This window comes from Pelobates fuscus, chromosome 2, assembly GCF_036172605.1.
Source record: "Pelobates fuscus isolate aPelFus1 chromosome 2, aPelFus1.pri, whole genome shotgun sequence".
NCBI classification, from domain to species: domain Eukaryota; kingdom Metazoa; phylum Chordata; class Amphibia; order Anura; family Pelobatidae; genus Pelobates; species Pelobates fuscus.
The window spans coordinates 296,473,982-296,495,753 of NC_086318.1; the positions used below are offsets into that span (position 1 = coordinate 296,473,982).

Sequence of the window (21,772 nt, forward strand, 5' to 3'; positions counted from 1 at the left end):
CAGGTGTGGAGATTTAATTTAATAGACAGTAAAGGAAATCAAATGTTAGCAAGCCTAAAGAAAGCATTGTATATACTTTCATATCCTCAAGACTTCTCTGTGGAGGCAGCACTAAGCAATGGCACATCAGTTAATGTAAACAAGGCAGAAGTGAACTGATATGTAAGAACGGCACCACATTCATACAGAGTTAATCACTAAAGCCTGAATAACTCCATACAGTGTCATTCAGACTGCAAAATCCTGAAATCTAAAATCTAGGCTTTCATCAACGTCCGAAATGTGTAATTCAGGCCCCAAACAGGCCTGAATTTGGTCCAAGTTTAAGCCGGGAAAATCTCTGCCAGACAGCTGAAATCTAGCCTGAATATGTCAAATTCAGTAATGTCCGGAATTTGTGATTCAGGCTCTGAATAGGCATGAATTTGATCAGGATTTCAGCCGAGCTAATCTCTGCCGAACAGCTGTGACTGCGCTAGCAACAGCCAGCCACCCACCATGGAAAAAGCAAAAAAATTAAATATATGAATACAAATCTTATGGGAGTCAATAAGACCCTCAACATTACTATAATGGAGGTAGCGTGGGAAGCCTATAAAAGGGCTTTCCCCACTAGTAAGCCCTTCAGAGGTGATTTAAAAAAAAAATAAAAACATTGTGATCTTTCTTTTCAGAAAAACTTCTGATGGAAAATATAATTTTTTTATTAGGGTGATGGCAGGTAGATAGGGCGGTTTGTTTAAGGGTAGGGTCGTTTATTTAAGGGGGTGTCTAGGGCATTGGGGACACCTAGCCATGTGGGGTGGAGTTACTGTTATATGAGGGGTGGATAATGACATTTCCACCACTCTCCCTTTTATTATATTTAATTAGGGCCGACCTGCCAGAATGGATGGGGCCCAGGAAGGGGGCACTATGCCTCCCCCCCCCCACTTTAATACATATTAGGTCCCTGACCTGCCGGTTTGGGTGGGGGTCAGGGGAGGAGACAATACGACCCTGCATTAAAATACGTCCCTGCATTCAAATTTAAAGGGGGGACTAGAAGCCCCATCACCAGTAAAGGCTGCACAGTTACTATTTTTTTTTTTTATCTATATTTTATTAGACAATCAAAACATATACTTGGTATAAAATCATCACATAGTAATTTAATCAATGACAGATGCTTTTTAAATTCACAATACAAAATACAGTAAATGCATTCTTAGAAGCGTTTGAAAAAGTGGAGAAAACAGAAATAGTAGAGGGACAAAACTAGACGAAAAATGACCGTCTGCAAGTTCCCACAGCAGACGTAAAACATCCCAGGGGTGTTTATGTGGATACCGAGTCAAACCCTGAGGAACAGAGATGGATACTTTGGAATGCAACCAGGAAAAACATTTAAATAAAGTAAATAAAGAAGAAAAGCTCACGAAAACGGATCATTATTATTGGGGTTTTTTTTTTAATTCTTTATTTTTGTAGTGCTTTGCAAATTTTACAATCTAACAGAGACATTGCAATTGGTATCAGAAAATATTAACTGGTAGAGTACATTACATGTCTGATTAACTACACTTTTTCTGAAATTAAGTTATAACATCAAGATATTCATGCTTGTGAAACGTATGGTAGGTGATGGTAGGTTGCTAAACACAGGCTAAGCATGCTAAGAGAGGTTAGAAAGGCACTTCAGAACTTTTACACATTTTGTTCTTAAATTCAAGCCTATCCTTCCTATTGAACCAAGGACATGGGATGTCGATTCAAACCTCTCAGGTGCAAGAGGGCACCCTTAAACCTATATACATGAGACATAATGAGGAATAATGAGGAATTGTCTGCTGAGTTGACTTGAAAAAGAGGTAGTCTAGGCTGATAATACACACCACAGTTTAAATATGGGTATTCTGCCCAAATATTATATAACGTGTATTAATTAGCATGTGGTACCATGAAAATTGTAAACATGAGGCCCAATGAGGAGTTGTCTGCTTAATCAACTTATATCACCATGGCATTTAGTGTACTTGCATATTTTTAAAGTTTAACAGACAGACAAAAGTATGAGGCTGGTCAAACATGACTAACTGTTTAGGCAGAAAACAAGGCTAAAACGGGCCAGCTTGACTTGTAAAGTATAGGTATACATGAGACTTCAAAATGCAAGTTACAGGCCAATTAAAGGGTGAGACATCATCTGTAATATTACTATAGAGCTTGCTGGGAAATTACTCAAGAGAGGAGACCACTGGTAATGAGTCTGGACAGTATGGTCTTGCATCTCAGTGTGTGAGTGAAATATGAGGAACCAAAATAATATTAATAAAAATAAAAATAATGGTTTGCAAAAACATAAGAGAAGGAAGTAATGCGGCTTCTGCCTGTGCAGGTGACTACGTTGTGCAAGCGGTAGGCCCAATGCCAGGCTCAACCTATTCCAGTGGATGTCTAGAGCAGAGTGTCGCTAAGTAAACAGGCAGAGCTGACATATAGCTAAACTAAACGTGCAGGTCTAGGCTAATGTTCGAATGGCATGTAAGGGTATTGGCCTGGTAATAATGATAAAGCAATAGTGGTAAACATAGCCAATAACAGTTGGTATAATGCTATTCATAGGTAGAGGTACAGGAAACTATGCATTGAACACATGCTAGGGGTATCGTCAACATACATTAACAACTGCGCTCTCGTTTAGGTTAGCAGAGCTGGAAAACCCAAATCAAAATGAAGATTAAACGTGGTTGGCGGCAGATCAAAAGCCTTGTGTCCCAGAGTGAATCTCTATGTCCCCCATGTCAGCCTATGCCTTCTGGGGTTTCTGTCCAGACCTGTAAGCCGCACGGGAACTCAGCCATCGTTGGTCCCGGTCCTGAGAGTCCTAATGCTAGGCCCGCTTTGTGTCCATGGAGACCTGCTGTATAGCGACTGGATCTGTTCGTGTGCGTCGGTCTGGTCCTGCGCGGGTATGGATGTGTGCTCTTCCTGGCAGTGGTGCCTGGCTTTGGTTTGGGCTTAGGTGGGAGGGGGCTTCAACTTGCTTGTGGCCGTTTTCAGTCGTGGGCTACTTGCGGGTTTTTGCATCGATGGTGTGTCTCCCTGTCTCTGGCACCATTTTCCAGCTTGCGTTTTTTGGCTTGCCTTGCCACTGGGCTGAGTGCGAGCAGGCTGCGCCTTCCATAAGTGTTCGATCGGGGTTTGTGCTGCGGCCTGTCGTTCTTCTAACTTGTGCCAGAAGGCCTCAAATAGGGCATCTATTCTCTTCAGGCAGTCTGCCTCTCGCGTCGCGGTGATTGTCCCCGTGCCAGTTGCCGCAATTTTGTGGTCGGTACGACTCGTCACGGAGTGCTTCCACCACACCCGCGGGTACCCTCCTGGGACGGGGATGACCCCCACCGGTCCATAGGGGGGGAACGAGGGCCCTTCTTCGAGCTGCTTGCCATCAGGGACGACAGGGGAGCGGCCACCTCCCCCGCGCCCGCCATGCTGTTGGGCCTTGGTCCACATTGCCGGGTTTTGTGCATTTTGTGCCACATGTTTGGTGCCGGCGTGTAGCCCCGGTCCTCAGCTCCTCGTTGGTGGCCCATTTTGTGGGTTTGTGGTCTGTTTCAGGCTTTTAATCAGGGATATTTGCCACCAGGAGCCAGAGCAGCTCTATCCTGCGTCCGCTCTGCTCTGCGGTTAGGCCCCGCCCCCCACAGTTACTAGTTTTAATGTGTACTAGTCATGCCCCTCCTACCACATCTGGTATGGCCAATGGAGGTAAAATATATCTATTATATTAATATGAGGTTCTTATTGATCCCCATTTTTATTTTTATATTTTGTCACTTTTTTCATGTGGCAGTTGGCTAGCAAGCATTGGTCAACCACAACATAATTAATCCTTACAAAGTCATGGGTTTGTAACTATTTGCTAGTGCTGCCAGTTGGCAAATAGTTCTTCAAATTATACATTCACTTGCAAAAATCAAGTGAATGATAATTTGGAACAGGCATCTTGCCAATTACATTTGGTTTATCATTGGCCACCACATGTACGTTGATAAATCTGTGATTCCAGTGCTGTAGATTGGTTCAATCACTGATGTTCTGAACTCATCTGAACCAATGTTATAAAATCGATTGGACCTACTAAAACCTGACTGCATTTGGCTTTAGTGAATTTGAGTATTGCCAGTGTGGTCAGAATTTGTCTATTTTCACCAGATTTTGTAAAGTGGCACTATCACCATTTCGGAATTCTCAAAGTCCCCTACTGTGAAGTTAAAACTGAGTTTACTTACCTGAACCTGTCCCTTGTGGGCCCACCATCTTGATCCAGTAGGTCCTCTTCAGAGCCTAAATCACTGCTGTACTCTTGTTATTTTGCCAATACCAATTATCAGTCACCTTTCCCGCCAATACCTGATGCCGATATACTGTACATTTAAAGTTTTGAATAAGTAACACAATTTCTACAAAAATCTGGCATTAACTGGACATGCAGACAGCAATCACACTTCTTTTACTCTCAGGCAGCCAGTACATGCTGGGATCAGTGAGATACCAGCAAGGACAGTACTGTTACTGATGGGATAGACTAGTACAGTAAAAACACACTTTCTAGTGGTAATTTCAAGGTTGCACTCACAAATGTATATTGTTTGTAGGCAGTGGCGTACGTACCGCGGTCGCAGGGGTCGCAGCTGAGACCGGGCCCGGTACACCAGGGGGCCCGGCCGCCCTGCGGCCCCCCGATGACCGGGTAGCAGCTGCCACGCTTTGCAGCCCCGGCCCGTGCGGCAAACCGCTGGGGCCGCATGTTAAGGGGTCCATCGGGTGGCCCATGCTGTCAGGGCCACCCGATGGACATGGATTTTAAGGGGGCCTGGTTGAGCACTTAAAGCGCTCAGCGCAGACCCCTGTGAGGACATCATCACTGCTGGGAGGAAGTGACCGCACGTCACTCCTCCCAGCATACTGAGAGCCCGCGCGGGAGGAAACAGAAAGGAGTATGTGTGTATGTATGTATGTGTGTATGTATGTATGTGTGTATGTATGTCTGTGTATGTATGTATGTGTGTCTCTGTATGTGTGTATGTCTGTGTCTCTGTATGTGTGTATGTATGTCTGTGTCTCTGTATGTGTGTATGTCTGTGTCTGTGTATGTGTGTATGTATGTCTGTGTCACTGTATGTGTGTATGTCTGTGTCTGTATGTGTGTATGTATGTCTGTGTCTCTGTATGTGTGTATGTCTGTGTCTGTGTCTCTGTATGTATGTGTCTGCATGTGTGTATGTATGTATGTGTCTGTCGGGGGTGTGTGTATGTGTTTGTGTCTGTATGTATGTGTCGGGGGGGAGGGGCCCACAGTCAGGGGGGAGAGGTTCACGGTAGGGGGGGGCCCACGGATCAGTTTTGCACCGGGGCCCCATGGAGTGTGTGTACGCCACTGTTTGTAGGCATATTAAGTGTTTTAGAGATGATACAGAATCGTCAGCACGAGAATGGGCATGTAGGAGAAAGCATAAAAAAGAACAAATAAGTGTAGACTTTTAAAAGCGGTATTTTTGTGCTTTACTAGATAACACTTACCGAATTGAAGTGATATTCAGGCATATCAAAATCTCAAGCAGGTATCTTCCATCAATTATAGCCCACAGGTTAATTTCTGTATGGATTAGGGAAAAAACCTCTTTGGTAATTAAAACATTTATTTGATATGAATATAAAATAAACAAACAGACTAGAAAAACAAACTCACTACAATAGCCTAACCCTACGCGTTTCATCCGGTAACAGTCCCGACTTCCTCAGGGGTAAAATATAATCCAAACTCCCGTGTAAGGAATCAGTCTAATTTCTCTGTGTAACCGAGATCAATTTTAAATCAGACCTATCCGCGGAGAGTGGCCACAGCTGTGTTTCATCCTTTCGGAAATGCACCTCAAGCCTCGTTTTCGTACGCCATTTCTTCCTGTATGCGTATGGATGTTGCGCATATGTGCTCCATTTCATTGGAAATCGCTGTAGCGCTTGCGCTCATTGCAAGATCATGATATATGTTTCTATGTTTGTATTTACATATAATTACCGGGACTACCGGCACTTTGATTGAGATAATATTATGAATTTGATGACACGCAGTGCTATGAGTGGAACGCAAGCGCTATACCGATCTCCAAGGGAATTGAACGAATATGTGCGACGTCCATACACATACAGGAAGGAATGGTATACGAAAACGAGGTTTGAGGCACATTTCCGAAAGGATGAAACACAGCTGTGGCCACTCTCCGCGGATAGGCTGAAAGCTGCCGCGGGAGTGGTTTCGTCTGATTTAAAATGTATCTGGTGACACAGAGAAACTAGACTGATTCCTTACACAGGAGTTTGAATTATATTTTATCCCTGAGGAAGTCCGGACTGTTACCGGATGAAATGCGCAGGGTTGGGCTATTGTAATGAGTTCGTTTTTTTAGTCTGTTTGTTTATTTTATTTTATATTCATATCAAATAAATGTTTTAATTACCAAAGAGGTGTTGTCCCTAATCCATATGGAGATTAACCTGTGGGCTATAATTGATGGAAGATACCTGCTTGAAATTTTGTTATATCTGAATATCACTTCAATTCTGTAAGTGTTATCTAGTAAAGCGCAAAAATACAGCTTTTAACAGTCTGCACTTATTTGTTCTGTTTTATGCTTTCTCCTATAAGTCCATTCTCGTGCTGAGAATTCTGTATCATCTCTAAAACACTTGATATGCCTACAACCAATATACCTTTGTGAATGCAACCTTGAAATTACCATTAGGAAGTGTGTTTTTACTGTACTACACTATGAGTTTTTGTTTTCTTTTACTGTAGATTATTTTTTGTTTTTAGACATTGTGAGGGCTGGGAGGAGCCTTGGTATAAATTCTACAGTTTTTGAAGATTGCCATATAGGTAAATTACCCTGTAAGGTTTTATCCAAATATGGTGTGTTTTTTCCACTTTACTAAATTGGGTGTCACTTTATATTATGTTACTGATAGGAGTTAGATTGCTGTCAGCAGTCACACTCCGATCACTCTCAGACAGCCAGTACATGCTTGAATCACTTGTTGTTAACAAAAATCTGCATGTGTTTATGAAACATAGGTCATGCCAAACTAACTTAATTGCAATCTACAAAGAAGTAGTAGAAGTATAGATCAGGGTGTTGCAGTGGATGTGATGTATTTGGATTTTGCCAAGGCATTTCATGCGTTTTCTCACAATAGGTTAGTGTTCAAAATTGGTCTTGATGAAAATTTTTGTTCTTAGTAGAATATTAGTTTAAGTACAGAGATTTAGTGCTTGCAGAGGACACAAAACTCTGTAAAGCAATACAATGTGAGTAGGATATTACTTTGCTGTAGAAGGATTTAGATAGATTAGGGGACTGGGAACTCAAATGGAAGATGAAATTTAATGTAGATAAATGCAAGGTTATGCACTTAGGGGTACAGAATGCAAAAGCAACTTACACCCTAAATGGTAGTAAATTAGAGATAACACACGAGAAGGATTTGGGAATTGTTATAGACAACAAACTAGGCAACAATGTGCAATGTCAATCAGCAGTTGCTAAGGCCAGTAAACATAGAATGTGACAGCAGATAAGAAACATTCGGCCCATAAAGTATTGTCATGTATAAAAGAGACGGGTTAATGCTGAGCAGCAATTATGCAAATGAAACCTGGTAACTGACTTTGGGGTCAAAGGCCGGTTACAGCCTATCAGATCTAGAGGAGGGGTATTTAGGCCCAAATCTCATCCTGCTCAGTGCCCTGTCGTGGTTTCCCTTGTGGTTGTCCGAGAGTGCGTTCCTGTTTATAGTTTTCTACCTGGTTTTTGACTTTGTCTTTGTTTATTGACTTCTCTATATTCTGGTATCCTGACTCCTGGCTTTCCTCATCGCTGTGTCCCTTTCTGTGTTCCCTGTCCTCGGCTAGTATTTTTGGCTATTCTTTGTACGTTAAATTCTATTCTAAGGACCGGTAATACGTTACTTATTTGTCATCTGTGCTGTACAGTTCTACGTGCTGGATCAAACAGTAATCCTGACAGTAAGTTATCAGTAATATTGGTAAATTAGAAGTCTGATACCAATTATCAATAAAATTCTCTATATTGGCTCTAATAATTGGCAGAAACAATAATGGGTCTACCCCTAACCGAAAATAGGCAAACTAAATTTGGATGAACCATACCAAACCATGGCCAAAATTTGATTGCCTACATTTTTTTTTTCTGATGAAATGATTCAGGTTAACCAAATTTTCCATCTATGCACAAGTCTAATCCCCATTGAAGGTGACATCGGGTCACCCTAGATTACATTTCATTTTAATGTAGTTTATAGCAACATTACCATGCCTTGATGATACATCTGCTGTCAACATGTGCAGGAATTACAATTCATTTGTTGCATAATACAGTGCCATGTTCTACTTTAGCTTCACTAGGCATATTGTATTTTGAATTATTAGCAGATGTACAGCAACTGCACAGAATGTGAGTCCCAGCTGGGTTATTAAATGCCTCATGTAAATAAGTTCTTCTTGCTTAGAAATCAATGTTTTATTTATAACTCCTTGATTGTTAGCGAGGTAAACACTTCAGAAAGAATAATAAAATTAATGAGATGTTGTAAAATTATTCTTCCCTAAGGATGATACGTTCATAAAAATGAATTGATCGAAAGCATGTCAATATATTATTTTTTTTTAATTTTCATATCAAACAACTGAAATCACAATTAGACATTGCTACTTTGGCTGACAGTGACACACAGAAAAACAAGTACTGATTTATTTGTAGCTGTTACTTGCGACTTCTGTCAATTTTCCTGGGGTCCGACCTATTCTGACTCCGATTTCACCACATTCTCTGGCAAAGGTAGTCACACATTCAGTGTTATTTACTAAATTGAGAATTCAAAGTGAGTTCAAAATTAATTTCAAAACGTAAGGTCAATAGCCAGAACTGGAAGCATTCTCTAAGTCAGATATGCTTTCAATTCAGCTATATTGGCCTTAATTTTGCCATTAACTCTGAATCCAATTTAAACTCTCACTTTAGCAAGTAACCCTGTCTGTCTCTCCAGCTCCCTCCGGAACTTATGTTCCATCACCCCAGGGCAAAGGGTGCTGGCGGAAATGATTGCAATTGTAGCTTAACAATAGCTGGTAGATGGTCACCCCGTTTGTATGGGATTGTCACATTGAAATGACAACATTAAGGCACTGGGGATTTTGGTTGCCTTTAGGTATTGCTACCATAAGCAAATGAGCTGTTGGAGGGAAATCAGACAGTGACCACATTTTTGCATTGGCTTACAGGTCAAAAAATAAAAAATAAAATTGAAAGAAATTGAGAGTCATTTGACATGGTTACATACTTGATATATTGTTTAAAAATGTCGATAATTCTGGACACCAAACCATTGCTATTTTGGGGGTAAAAACAATAATCACTTATGTATAGTCCAATTGTGATTGTGGCTGCAAAGTGTTTGCAAACTACAATAAAAACATTTATTATTTGAAAATAAACTCCTTAACATTCTTTGTCTTATAGCTCTTTCCTAAATTCGTTTTCAACTTACACTATCTCCACCTAAATTAGAAAATATCCTTCTATTTAAAGTCAGCGAGAGGACCGAGTGCTCAAACAACTATGTTGCATAGTCCACACCCAGCACTATAGATATGACCCAGGCTAATTGCTCCGTGCTCTGCCTTTCATTGCATATATTCCCATCTGTTAAGAAATTTCAGGTCTCTGATTTCTCCTCTGGTGTTTCAGCTGGAGCGGTTCCTGAAGAAGCTCCTCCACCTTCTGCTCCTTCATCTAAAATCAGAAATAACAATGGCATTAGATTAAATATTGGACATATGTCAATGTTTCTCTTGAGGCATCAAAAATAAGGTTCATGGTCAGTCTGTCCATCTGTATGCCCGTCTGCATCATTTTCAGTCTCTATATATGCATTTTGGATATAGCTATCGTTTTAAGAAAAATAATGTAAGAGTTCTCTCGAGCCTAGTGCATTAGGCATACTAACATTGACAGGTTTGCAGTGTGTGACTAATTTGGGTTAGTTTAACAGATTTTTACCATCTGCCTGTATATTTGAATAAAATATTAGACTATTTAGCATTTATTTCTTGAAAATCCACATTTTTGTGTAATGCTCCCACCTATAGTGCATAGAATGCAACTGAAATGTTGATTATTTAATAATCCACCTTTCAATCCTTTTAGAATTAGTTAGCATTTTTCACTTTTCTCCATCCAAGGAGAGAATAACCCCTTGGTTGTATTATTTGTCATTTTGCAACTGAAATCAAAAAAGATAAACAAGACAGAGTATATATATATATATATATATATATATATATATATATATATATATATATATATTTTTTTTTTATTTTTTTAAAGACAAAGTATCAGACTACTGTTTAAATTGGCACTTCAGGCCCCTAAGCCACATGCTGAAGTGCTTTATGTGTGAAATGTGTGTCATGTTATGTTTACTTTTACAATAAGTGCAGATTTCAACAGAAATGGTCAATTTTATAAATGAACCTTGTTACATCCTCTGGCTGTCAGTCAGACAACCGGTTCTGTTACGTCCTTGTTGAGCTCAGTTGAGCTAAACTCAAGACAGGCAAATGCTCAAAGCACTGACCTTGATACATTGAGATGCATTGGAAAGTCCATTTCTCCATTCCCCCCCTTCCCCTGCAGACCCTCCATTTCTCCATTCCCCCTTCCCCTGCATACCCTTCATTTCTCCAGTCCCCCCTTCTTCTGCAGATCCTCTATTTCTCCATTCCACCCTTCCCCTGCAGACCCTCCATTTCGCAATTCCCCCTTGGCCTGCAGACCCTCTATTTCTCCATTCCACCCTTCCCCTGCAGACCCTCCATTTCTCCATTCCCCCTTCCCCTGCAGACCCTCAATTTCTCCATTCCCCTCCTTCCCCTGCAGACCCTCTATTTCTCCATTCCCCCTTTCCCTGCATACCCTTCATTTCTCCAGTCCCCCCTTCTTCTGCAGACCCTCTATTTCTCCATTCCACCCTTCCCCTGCAGACCCTCCACTTCTCCATCCCCCCTTTGCCTGCAGACCCTAGATTTCTCAATTCCCCCTTCCTCTGCAGACCCTCTATTTTTCCATTCCCCCTTCCCCTGCAAACCCTCCATTTCTCCATTCCCCTTCTTCCCCTGCAGACCCTCCATTTCGCCATTCCCCCTTCCCCTGCATACCCTTCATTTCTCCAGTCCCCCCTTCTTCTGCAGACCCTCTATTTCTCCATTCCACCCTTCCCCTGGAGACCCTCTATTTCTCCATTCCACACACACACCATACAGACACACACACCATAGACAGACAGACACCATGACACAGACGCGCACCATGACACAGACAGACGCGCACCATGACACAGACAGACGCGCACCATGACACAGACAGACGCGCACCATGACACAGACAGACACACACCATGACACAAACAGACCATAACAGACAGACAGACACACACCATGACACAGGCAGACACCATGACACAGACAGACACACACCATGACACAGACAGACACACACCATGACCGACAGACAGACACACACACACACACCATACAGACAGACACCATGACACAGACAGACACACACCATGACACAGACAGTCACACTATAACACACATTACTACTACCTGCCATTGGGTCATGCAGTGCAGATGGCTGTCTGTGCTGGTGGCCGCTGGGGGACTTGTGCTGGAGTCTGGCAGCCGCTGGGGGACTTGTGCTAAAGTCTGGCGGCCGCTGGGGGACTTGTGCTGGAGTCTGGCGGCCGCTGGGGGACTTGTGCTAAAGTCTGGCGGCCGCTGGGGGACTTGTGCTGGAGTCTGGCGGCCGCTGGGGGACTTGTGCTAAAGTCTGGCGGCCGCTGGGGGACTTGTGCTGGCAGCCGCTGGGGGAGCTGCGCTGGCTCTGCTCTCCCTCCCTCGCGCGCTGCTGCATGAGACTGCGGGCGGAATATGACGTCATATTCCGGCCGCGGTCTCATTAAGCTGCGCGCTGGGGAGCAGAGACAGCGCAGCTCCCCCAGCGGCCGCTAGCAGACCCAGGTGTCTGCCCGGCCCCAGGTGCCGACGGCCCACCGGGAAATTTCCCGGTATCCCGGTGGGCCAGTCCGGCCCTGTCTGCAGACCCTCCATTTCTCCATCCCCCCTGCCTTGCTGAACCGCCATTCATCCCCTTGCAGACCCTCAATTTCTCCCCCCCCCCCTTTCCCTGAGGCCCTCCATTTCTCCATCCCCCGTTACCTGTTTGCTGCGATCGCGGTACCCATCTGAGTCTGACAGGAAGTGCTCTCTCTGTGAGCACTTCCTGTAAGACCGCACGGTCGCCCTACACACAGTGGCAGGAGGGGAGCAGCACAGCACATCGCTCCCCTGCTGCCAGTTAGCTTACGACCGCGGGCCTTGGCTGGTGCTACTGTGCATCTGCACACACAGGCAAACACCAAACATGTATGAACACCTTGACACAGAGATACACACACTGACACACAAACTCAGATACACACACAGATACACACACTGACACATACACTCAGACACACACACTGGCACACAGATGCACACACTGACACATAGATACACACACTGGAACATACACTCAGATATACACACACTGACACATACACTCAGATACACACACTGACACATACACACAGGTACACACTGACATACTAGCACATGCACACATACACACTCACTCACTCAGATAAACACTGACACAGAGATGCACACATTGACACAAACACTCAGATACACACACTGACATACATATACACAGGGACATAGAGATACACACACTGACATACAATAGATACACTGACACAAACATACAGGTATACACACTGACATACAGATACATACACTGACACAAACACACAGGCACACATTGACAAAAAAGATACACACTGGAACATACACTTAGATACACACACTAACACATACACTCAGATACACACTGATACACATACACTCAGATACACACATTGGCATGTATACACTCAGATACACAAACTCAAATACACACAGATGCTGTGTGATTGCTGGGATATTATACATGATATCCATGTGTCAGGGAGCTACCAGGAGACTGTGGATGTCAGATGTATCCTCCTGTATTTCTAAATACACATTGAGGAACTGAAATAAATGACTGTTGACAGAGCGCACTCAAGTTTAAATAAAGTGCCAGGTGGACAATCCATAAAAAGTGCTAGTTTACACAATGCAGAAAAAAATGCACTGCAAAAATACACCATAAGCAGTATGAGCCACAAGCAGGCTGTTGAAAAAGTATTGGTTTTGCAGTGAAACTCATTCAGTTACTATTTTCTGGATTTAATTTTTCTTTACCCTCATTTACCCCACCTTACTGGTTTGCATTGTATTATAAGAATTTGCTTGCACTGAATAAATCAGCATTTTTGTTTTATAGATTATCCTCATGGCACTACTGTTTAGTTGATAGATAGCTCCTTAAGTTAGTGTCCTTATGATGGAATACTATTTTTAAAGTGGCACTGTCACCATCTGGCAAATTTGCCAAATGAAAAAAAACCCAGACGGTGAGATTCCCACTGGAAGTGCGGTGGCCTAGGGGGGCAGGTAAAGGTGGTCCCTCACCAGTGCTGTCATTTTATCTCTATGAACTACTATTTTTTTTTAGGGGGAGTGTTGACAGTGCCACTTTAAGTATACCAAATGAAGAAACTAAAGAGAGCCTTGGGAGTCTAGCATTTCAGAATTATGAACGACCCACAATTCTTAAATTAACGAATTAGAACAAAACAAACCAAAATGAATTTTATAGGGAGCAGAGCAGAAGGATTACAGCAGCTCCACTGGACAGATCCACTCCAGCTCTCCCAAAGGCAGGGAGGCTGGGTGGACAAATTATAATAATAATATTAGTAGTTTGTATGTGTGTGTGTGTGTGTGTGTGTGTGTGTGTATGTATGAGAGAGAGAGAATGTGTATGTGTGTGCCTGTCTGTGAATGTGTGTTGATGTCTGTCAGTGAATGTGTGTGTGTGAGTGTCTGTCAGTGAGTGTGTGTGTGTGCACATGTGTCTGTGAGTTAATGTGTGTGTATACAAATACAAAAAGACAAGTCCTGCGCTCACTCCCATCACTCCTGGGTGGCAGCAAAGACCACAGTACACATCAGCCCAATACATACAGTAAAAACCAAAGAAAAAGTTACCTGCGCTCTCTCCCAAATCCCTATGTATATTTATTTAAACAAATGGAGGCCATTTAGTTACTCCAATGGCCACTGGAGGGAATGCCCACCTGCCAACGTCAAGGCAGACCCTCCTAGGTGGGTCCTACACTGACCTTTCACCTTGCCTCCTTGAGCCTCTGGCAAAGATATCTCTAATGAGATAGAGATGGGTATTTTTCATATGCACCCCTATATACTTATTAACCCTTAATAGGGAACACATGGGATGGGCGGCAGCATTGTAACAAAGCTGTGTGATACAAAAAGTCAATACAAATTCAAAAAGATAAGTCCTATATCAATCTTTAGCAATCTCTGGGATGCTAACATAATGCTATCATTGTAATCAGAGAGCCTATTCTCTCCTTCCCCTCCTTGACTGTAAGGATGAATAGACCATTTAAACTTCCTTTACTGTTTGGTAGGAAATGAGTTTTGGTATTTTCAGCACTCTTGCAGACCTACAATTAGTGGTTAGGAGCTCCAGGGAGAGAAAGTAATTTCTTGGCAGGCTAGTAATCATTCCTAGAGTATAAATGAAGATGAGTGAGGCTTCATGGACTAAATTCTGTTTTTCAAAGTAAAAACATTCATGCACAATTGTGGGTGTGATGGATTAATTTGAGGTATACCTTGAGATAATGAGAGTTCAGCTAATTTCTGTGGAAGGTCAGCGGTCTCTCCTCCAGCTGGAGAACCCAGGATGTCTGGTAAGGCATTGCGGCGACCTGCTCTTCCTGATGATGCAAAATCTGTGACTCCAGGCTCCACATCAGTCATTTCGGCCCTCTGTCTTCATAGCAACATCTGTAGATAGATACATCGAAAATGTACATTACTTTAGTCACTCTGAGATAACAGAACAAGACATTAATGGTACGAACTTTCCATGGAAATCTGTAATAATCTGGCAGGCATCTTAAGCAGTCATTCAGTATTTGTATTCGTGATTGGATCTAAGTCTCAGGTGCACAAAGTCATAGATTTTGAGGCGCCCCTTAACTCAGCCCCCCACCCCCTCCCCAAAATAAGTTGTACTTTATTGTGCTGTTTTGTTTCCATAGGTAATTTTTCATTGAATATGTTTTCAGAGAAGTTACATGCAGGTACTGAGCTTATACATTAAACAAAATCAAAACCAAAGCAAAACAAAAGGCCAAACTTTTTACGCATGCCGCCGGTGCAATGCCTCACATGGTAAATACCAAACATTGGTCCTAAATTCCATACACAATATCATGGCTAAAGCATCTAGATCCTGAATTTCATACAGGCCCACTGGATACACACTAGCAAAGGATAAGAGAGAAAGAAAGGAGGAGGGGTAGAAAGTAAAGGATAGAATGAAAGGTTGAGGGGTAAGTTGGTAGGTATACCACACTGCCCATGTCAATCCTTTCATTCCCAATTTCCCCACATTGCTTGGAATCTCTTTAGGTTCCCTGAGAGTCTGTGTGACATCTCTTCGTATTTATTTGTGATGGATAATCTGTTTGATACAGCGTGAATAGTGAGGGGTTGAGTTGATTTCCATATGTTGGTAATAGTAGTGATCACTGCTGTTATGATATGGATGGTAAGGGCGTTCCTCTTTCCTTTCATATCCGGCAGAAACATGCTCAATAAATATATCTCTGGTTGCAAAGGGTACTTGTAAGTGATAGTTTTCTGAATCACAGCTTGAATCTTATGCCAGAATGCCTTTGGCACTGGATAGAACCAAATATAAGTGTGGTTCATCTCCAGGATCCACATCTCCAGCAGGTTGATTGCGTTGAAGTAAAAATAGAGGCCATGCATGTTGGTTGTATAGGGAGAGGTATTAGCAGTAGAAAGAGGGAAGTGCTCATGCCATTGTACAGAACACTGGTGAGACCTCACTTGGAGTATTGTACGCAGTACTGGAGACCGTATCTCCAGAAGGATATTGATACCTTAGAGAGAGTTCAGAGAAGGGCTACTAAACTGGTTCATGGATTGCAGGATAAAACTTACCAGGAAAGGTTAAAGGATCTTAACATGTATAGCTTGGAGGAAAGACGAGACAGGGGGGATATGATAGAAACATTTAAATACATAAAGGGAATCAACACAGTAAAGGAGGAGACTATATTTAAAAGAAGAAAAACTACCACAACAAGAGGACATAGTCTTAAATTAGAGGGACAAAGGTTTAAAAATAATATCAGGAAGTATTTCTTTACTGAGAGGGTGGTGGATGCATGGAGAAGCCTTCCAGCTGAAGTGGTAGAGGTTAACACAGTAAAGGAGTTTAAGCATGCGTGACATAGGCATAAGGCTATCCTAACTATAAGATAAGGCCAGAGACTAATGAAAGTATTTAGAAAATTTGGCAGACTAGATGGGCCGAATGGTTCTTATCTGCCGTCACATTGTATGTTTCTATGTTTCTATGTTTCTATGACAAGATAACATCGATCATTGACATCTGGAAGTGTTCTGCATTTGATATGAAGCCACAAACCAGGTCTCAATAGGTTTCCTTCCCGAACTCCCTTTCCCATTGCAGTATATATGAGTGTTAGTGGGTTTCAGTGGAGATAGCTAAATGTTGAGAAAGGTTTTGCTTTATTTGTCTCTGATAGGATCATAATATACTGGTATTGGTATAGATAGCATTGGGACTCGTGAAAATGCGCTTATTTTAGAGATATGCAAACATCTCTCTAGATGGAATAGAATACTGGTCTTTTAACTATGGAATGTTCTCAGACCTGAAGGGTCGAACAACTGGGAAACTTTGGACACTCCTGCTTTAGTCCAGTTTGGAATATTTTATTCTTGGGTAGGAGCTTTATCAACGGAGCTAGATATAAACAAGGGCAGGCCACCACCAACCATGGAGCCCTCCTGCACCACTAAGTTTTGGAGTGCTTAATGGTAGTTAGCATTTTCACTGGTAGAGGACCCATGGACATTGAAATTTACAACATTGAGATACCGGAAATGGCTGAATACATTTGTTTTCCAGTGTCGCCCACAGTGGAGGTGAGATTGACTGAAGCACAGAGACTATTTGGGCTAAAGAGGTAGCTATGGAGTACATTTTAAAATTAAGTATAGTCAAACCACCTAATGTGGTGGGTTGACGACCTGCTTTATGGAACACCTGAGGAGGATGATTTCTATGCATGCAACTCTTAACCAAGTTATTATAATGCTTAATGATATATTGTGGAAGGGCAAGGGTTCTGAATAGGTATAGAATTGTCGACAAGACAATCACTTTGAGCGATTTTATTCTACCCTGAGATGAAAGCTCTAATTTACTAATTTGAGAGACATTTGTGCAAATTTTGTATAAAAGCTTACTATGGTTGAGATGGATCATCACCTGGGTTTTCTTGGCTAACTGAATTCCCAAAAAGGAGAGGAAGTAACTTCTCCAGTTAAAGGGATGCTGTTGCTTTAACTTTTCCACTATCTGCACGGGCATCCCTATAAGTATCTCTTACTGAGATTGTTCTTATAAAAGGATACATTTCCATACTCTGGCAGTAGGGCCTGTAACTGTGACAAGAAGGAAACATTATACTAAGAATTATGTAATTGTCAAACTGTGAACACTTGTTCCTAGAGTCATTTAGTGTGACTCCTTGAATGTCTGGGGAGTGTCTTATTGTTGAGACCAGTGGTTCTAATGCCAGCTAGAATATTAAGGGAGAGAGAGGACATCCCTGTCTGGTTCTGTTTTGGATTCTGAAACGATCAGACAAAAATCCTGAGTTTAAAATTCTTACTGATGGAGATGAGTAAAGTACATCAACAACTATTATACAAGGCTCTGGAAAACCAAAGCATTCTAGCATTGTGTACATGTAAAGCCAATCTAGTCGGTCAAATGCCTTTCGGCATCCAACAAAAGTAGGATGGTGATCTTATTCCTAGCTGCTTATCTCCTTGTATTATTCTATGCTTGCCATCCAGTGACAAACCCCACTATTCTAAGTTCTCTCAAAATAATACTGTGTAATAAGGGGATAGGTCTTGAGGCCAGTAGTTTGGCATAACATGTCCAAGTCTAAAAGAGATATAGATTGGATGTTAGGGCTGAGGAGGGGGATGTTGCCTGGTTTGGGAAATGTAATGATAGCAACTTCTAACATTTCCGGTGGGAAATCCCATCCAAGAATGGGATGTTTGTCTGTATCTAATTTTGATTTTAATCTTGATGCTAACAGTTTTCTTGCCTTGTTCCCCTGATTATAATAAACATGTCCTTATGTTATCAGTCATCTTTCTTGATGGGTAAGCTGGAGAGCTTATAGGTCATATTTTACTTGCACAATTTGTGTTACGCCCTTAGTAGTAGGATCATTTTTATTGACCCCTTCTAAGGAGCTAAGGCATCTCTGTAATGAGTTAACCTGTATGATAATGAATCCCTGTTTGATGAGTAACCTCTGCATCACTGCCTTAGGGGTTAGCCAGATTGAGGTGACCAATGTACTATCATAAGTATTATGAAGGAAATACTCTTTTAGGATGGTAAGTTTTGACTGGGGAAACCCCTGTGTTCAATGGGAGTATTTTGTTTAGATGCCACGCCCCCCTGTCCTCTGATAGGGAAGTATGTTGTAAAGGAAAAGGACATCGGAGCATGAGCAGGCCAACTAATAGCCTGCTTGTTTAGCCTGCATAATAGAGAGGAGTAAATTAGGCAGAGATCAATTCTAGATTAACGTTGATGGGGAATAGAGAAGTGTGTGTAGTCTAGACTGTTCAGATTGAGTGCTGACCAAGAATCATATAAATCTTATTTATTCAACAACCAGGTAGGCACTCGCCCCATTTTCCCATTGTTTTGCTCGTTTTGAAAGACTGAATAGAAGTCATGGCCCGGGGTGTCCGGCATGGGATCCAACACACAATTGAAGACCCCACACACAAACACAAAGTCCTCCTTAAGTGACTGTAATTTTTTAAAAACATTTTCTATAAAGGGAGTTAGATGTGTGAAAGTACAATTGTGATTGATTTTAAGTTGAGTTTGCTCGCTAAGATTGTACATCTGCCTTCATTATCAGTAAATTCTGTAGATAGAGAAAATGCCCATTTTCTGTGCAACAGAACCACCCCTCCCAGATTTCTGCTCTACATAAGAGTGATCAGCCAACAGATATTTCTTTGACTGAAAAGAAGGGGATTTGTATTTACAGTAGTGGGTTTCTTGGATACACACTATTATTGGGTTTGCTTGATGAGTGTCCAAAAATAACATCCTATGTTTGTGTTGCATGTTTAGACATCAAGCATTGTGAGTATACAGTAATTAGGTTTTTAGAGCCATGGCCTACTGTGTTAGGTAGAACTGTGCATTCTGGTACCTGTACATATTACATACTGTTGTTACTTGGGTGGTGATGCATGGTCAATGTGAGGATCTGGAGATCACTGAGATAGAACAGGTATTCGTGAGTGTCGGTTGAAGTGACTTGAGTCATGAATCTGTCTTGCACTTTGCCAACAGGGAAGGTGGTCTTTGAAAAGGAAGAGGAATTAGAGAGGAGGACGAAAGAGAGAGGGACCAAGAAAGAATGGAGGAAAAAAAACACAATCATAGAGAACAATCAAACTGTCAGGTATATAACTGGTTATGACAACTAGTGCTGGTATTTACTGACAATACATAACAAGACTTAGAGAGGGTAGGGAAAACAATATTACAACTTGGTGTGTAAAATATGACAAAATATACACAAAGTCCTGGTGTATAGCCAAAAAAGTCCCAACACACTCTAAACATCAGTGTGGTATCCTCTCTACCCACAAACATAAATAAAAAATGATACATACATACAATAGGCGGAGTTTGTAGGTTCTTGTGTAGATGGTTTTAGGTAATACAGAAATATATAACGATGCAAGCTGAAAAAACAAAGGGGATAACCAAATCCTAGTGCAAGAAAGGCCTATGAAAAAGGCGAAACGCGTCTTGCAACACCAGAAACAAACTTTATACTGATTTTAATTGTATTATTTGAATGTTGTCAATAAAGTATCTCTTGCACTTAATTGTTGTCCAGTGGATCTGTGAGGTGGACCAGAGGACATGAAACCAACGGGTGTACAAGAAGGGAGTTGAATCCCCACAAATATTCCCACACGCCTACCTATTGAGCCTAGTGATACTGGCTCCATCTTTATGAGTACAAGACTAGAGATTTTCTTTACTTATACTTATCCCTTTTGTTTTTTCAACTTGCATTGTTATATATTTCTGTATTACATAAAACCATCTACCCAAGAACCTACAAACTTTGCCTATTGTATGTATTTTTAGGTGTGTAAAATACCCTTGATTTGTGGGTGGTTGATTGTGAAGTGCTCAGGTACAGTTTTAAATAAAAAAAAAGGCATATATTAGTTGATCAGACCTTTGTGGCAATCTATGCAGGAGTGATGGTGAGTACATATTCACAAATATACATTAAAATGTGGAGTTAACCTGATGACCTACTGGAGTCCCTGTATTAAATCAGTAGGGGTAAGGAGGGCAAAGGTGTCAACCTGATGCTATTGGCAACAAACAAAGCAAAAAGTAAACTGGCTCTCAACTAGCAAGTACAAGTAGATATGAACCAATTGCTTAGGGCTTTGTAGATATATAAGCATGTCTGTTTTTTTGTTTTGTTATATTTTGCAACACTTAGTTATGAACAGTATAGGAAGTTCAACAGTAAGGATACTACTTCAGATAAAGGTTGAACTTGGTAACTGGACTTCTCAAGTGGTGTCCTGTCTTGGAGATGTGCACAGTGACTTGCTTGTTGGTAATCACAAGATAAAATACAGGTTGTACCTATTTGAATTAAGGAAAAATGCAATTAAATATAGTTCTAAAATGTAAATTGTCTTATTATTCTTAATAGTCACAAATAGGTCCTTATGGTTAAAGAGTTTCCCCAAACTCCGGCCCTCCAGATGTTGCTGAACTCCCATGATTCTATGAATGAAATAGATGAGAATCATGGGAGTTGTGGTTCATGTTGAAGCCTGGTGTAGCATTTTCATAAGATGGTGTATTATGAAACAAGTGGGAATACACTCACAAGTAATGAGCTCCTAACTAGCTCAGTTTCAGTAGCTTCTGACAATATAATCCGTGACAGAGATATAGCTAATGGGCCAGCATGCAGGACATGAATCTTGTGTGGTGTAGACCTGACCACAGCCTTGTCTCACAGTTGGTCAGACTGTTACTTGAATTAGCCAATTTACAAAAAACTTTTTTACCGTAAGGACCTATTTGGGACTATAAAGAACAATAAGGTAATATATTTCAGAAATATATTTAATCGTTATCCTTGTATTTTTCCTTATTACCATTAGTTGCAACTTGTATTTTATCTTTGGAATTCCTCTGTTTATCTGGTTTGGGGTTGAGGGTATCCCAATTTTTTGTGTTTGCTGTTCCCGAGCTAGCGCTGTATCTAC

At 41.5% G+C, this 21,772-nt stretch overlaps 1 protein-coding gene across 1 annotated transcript in view; it reads right to left on the minus strand.

The window, feature by feature from the left end:
* Positions 1-8,745: 8,745 nt before the first annotated feature.
* PKIB (cAMP-dependent protein kinase inhibitor beta) overlaps positions 8,746-21,772 on the minus strand; it is a 194,748-nt gene continuing 181,721 nt past the window's right edge. The window contains exons 2-3 of the mRNA XM_063441264.1: positions 14,947-15,121; positions 8,746-9,851 (exon numbers count right to left, since the gene is read on the minus strand). Of these exons, the coding sequence (XP_063297334.1) occupies positions 9,775-9,851; positions 14,947-15,094 (225 nt within the window). The 5' untranslated portion in view covers positions 15,095-15,121 and the 3' untranslated portion in view covers positions 8,746-9,774. The remainder of the gene's footprint in view (positions 9,852-14,946; positions 15,122-21,772) is intronic.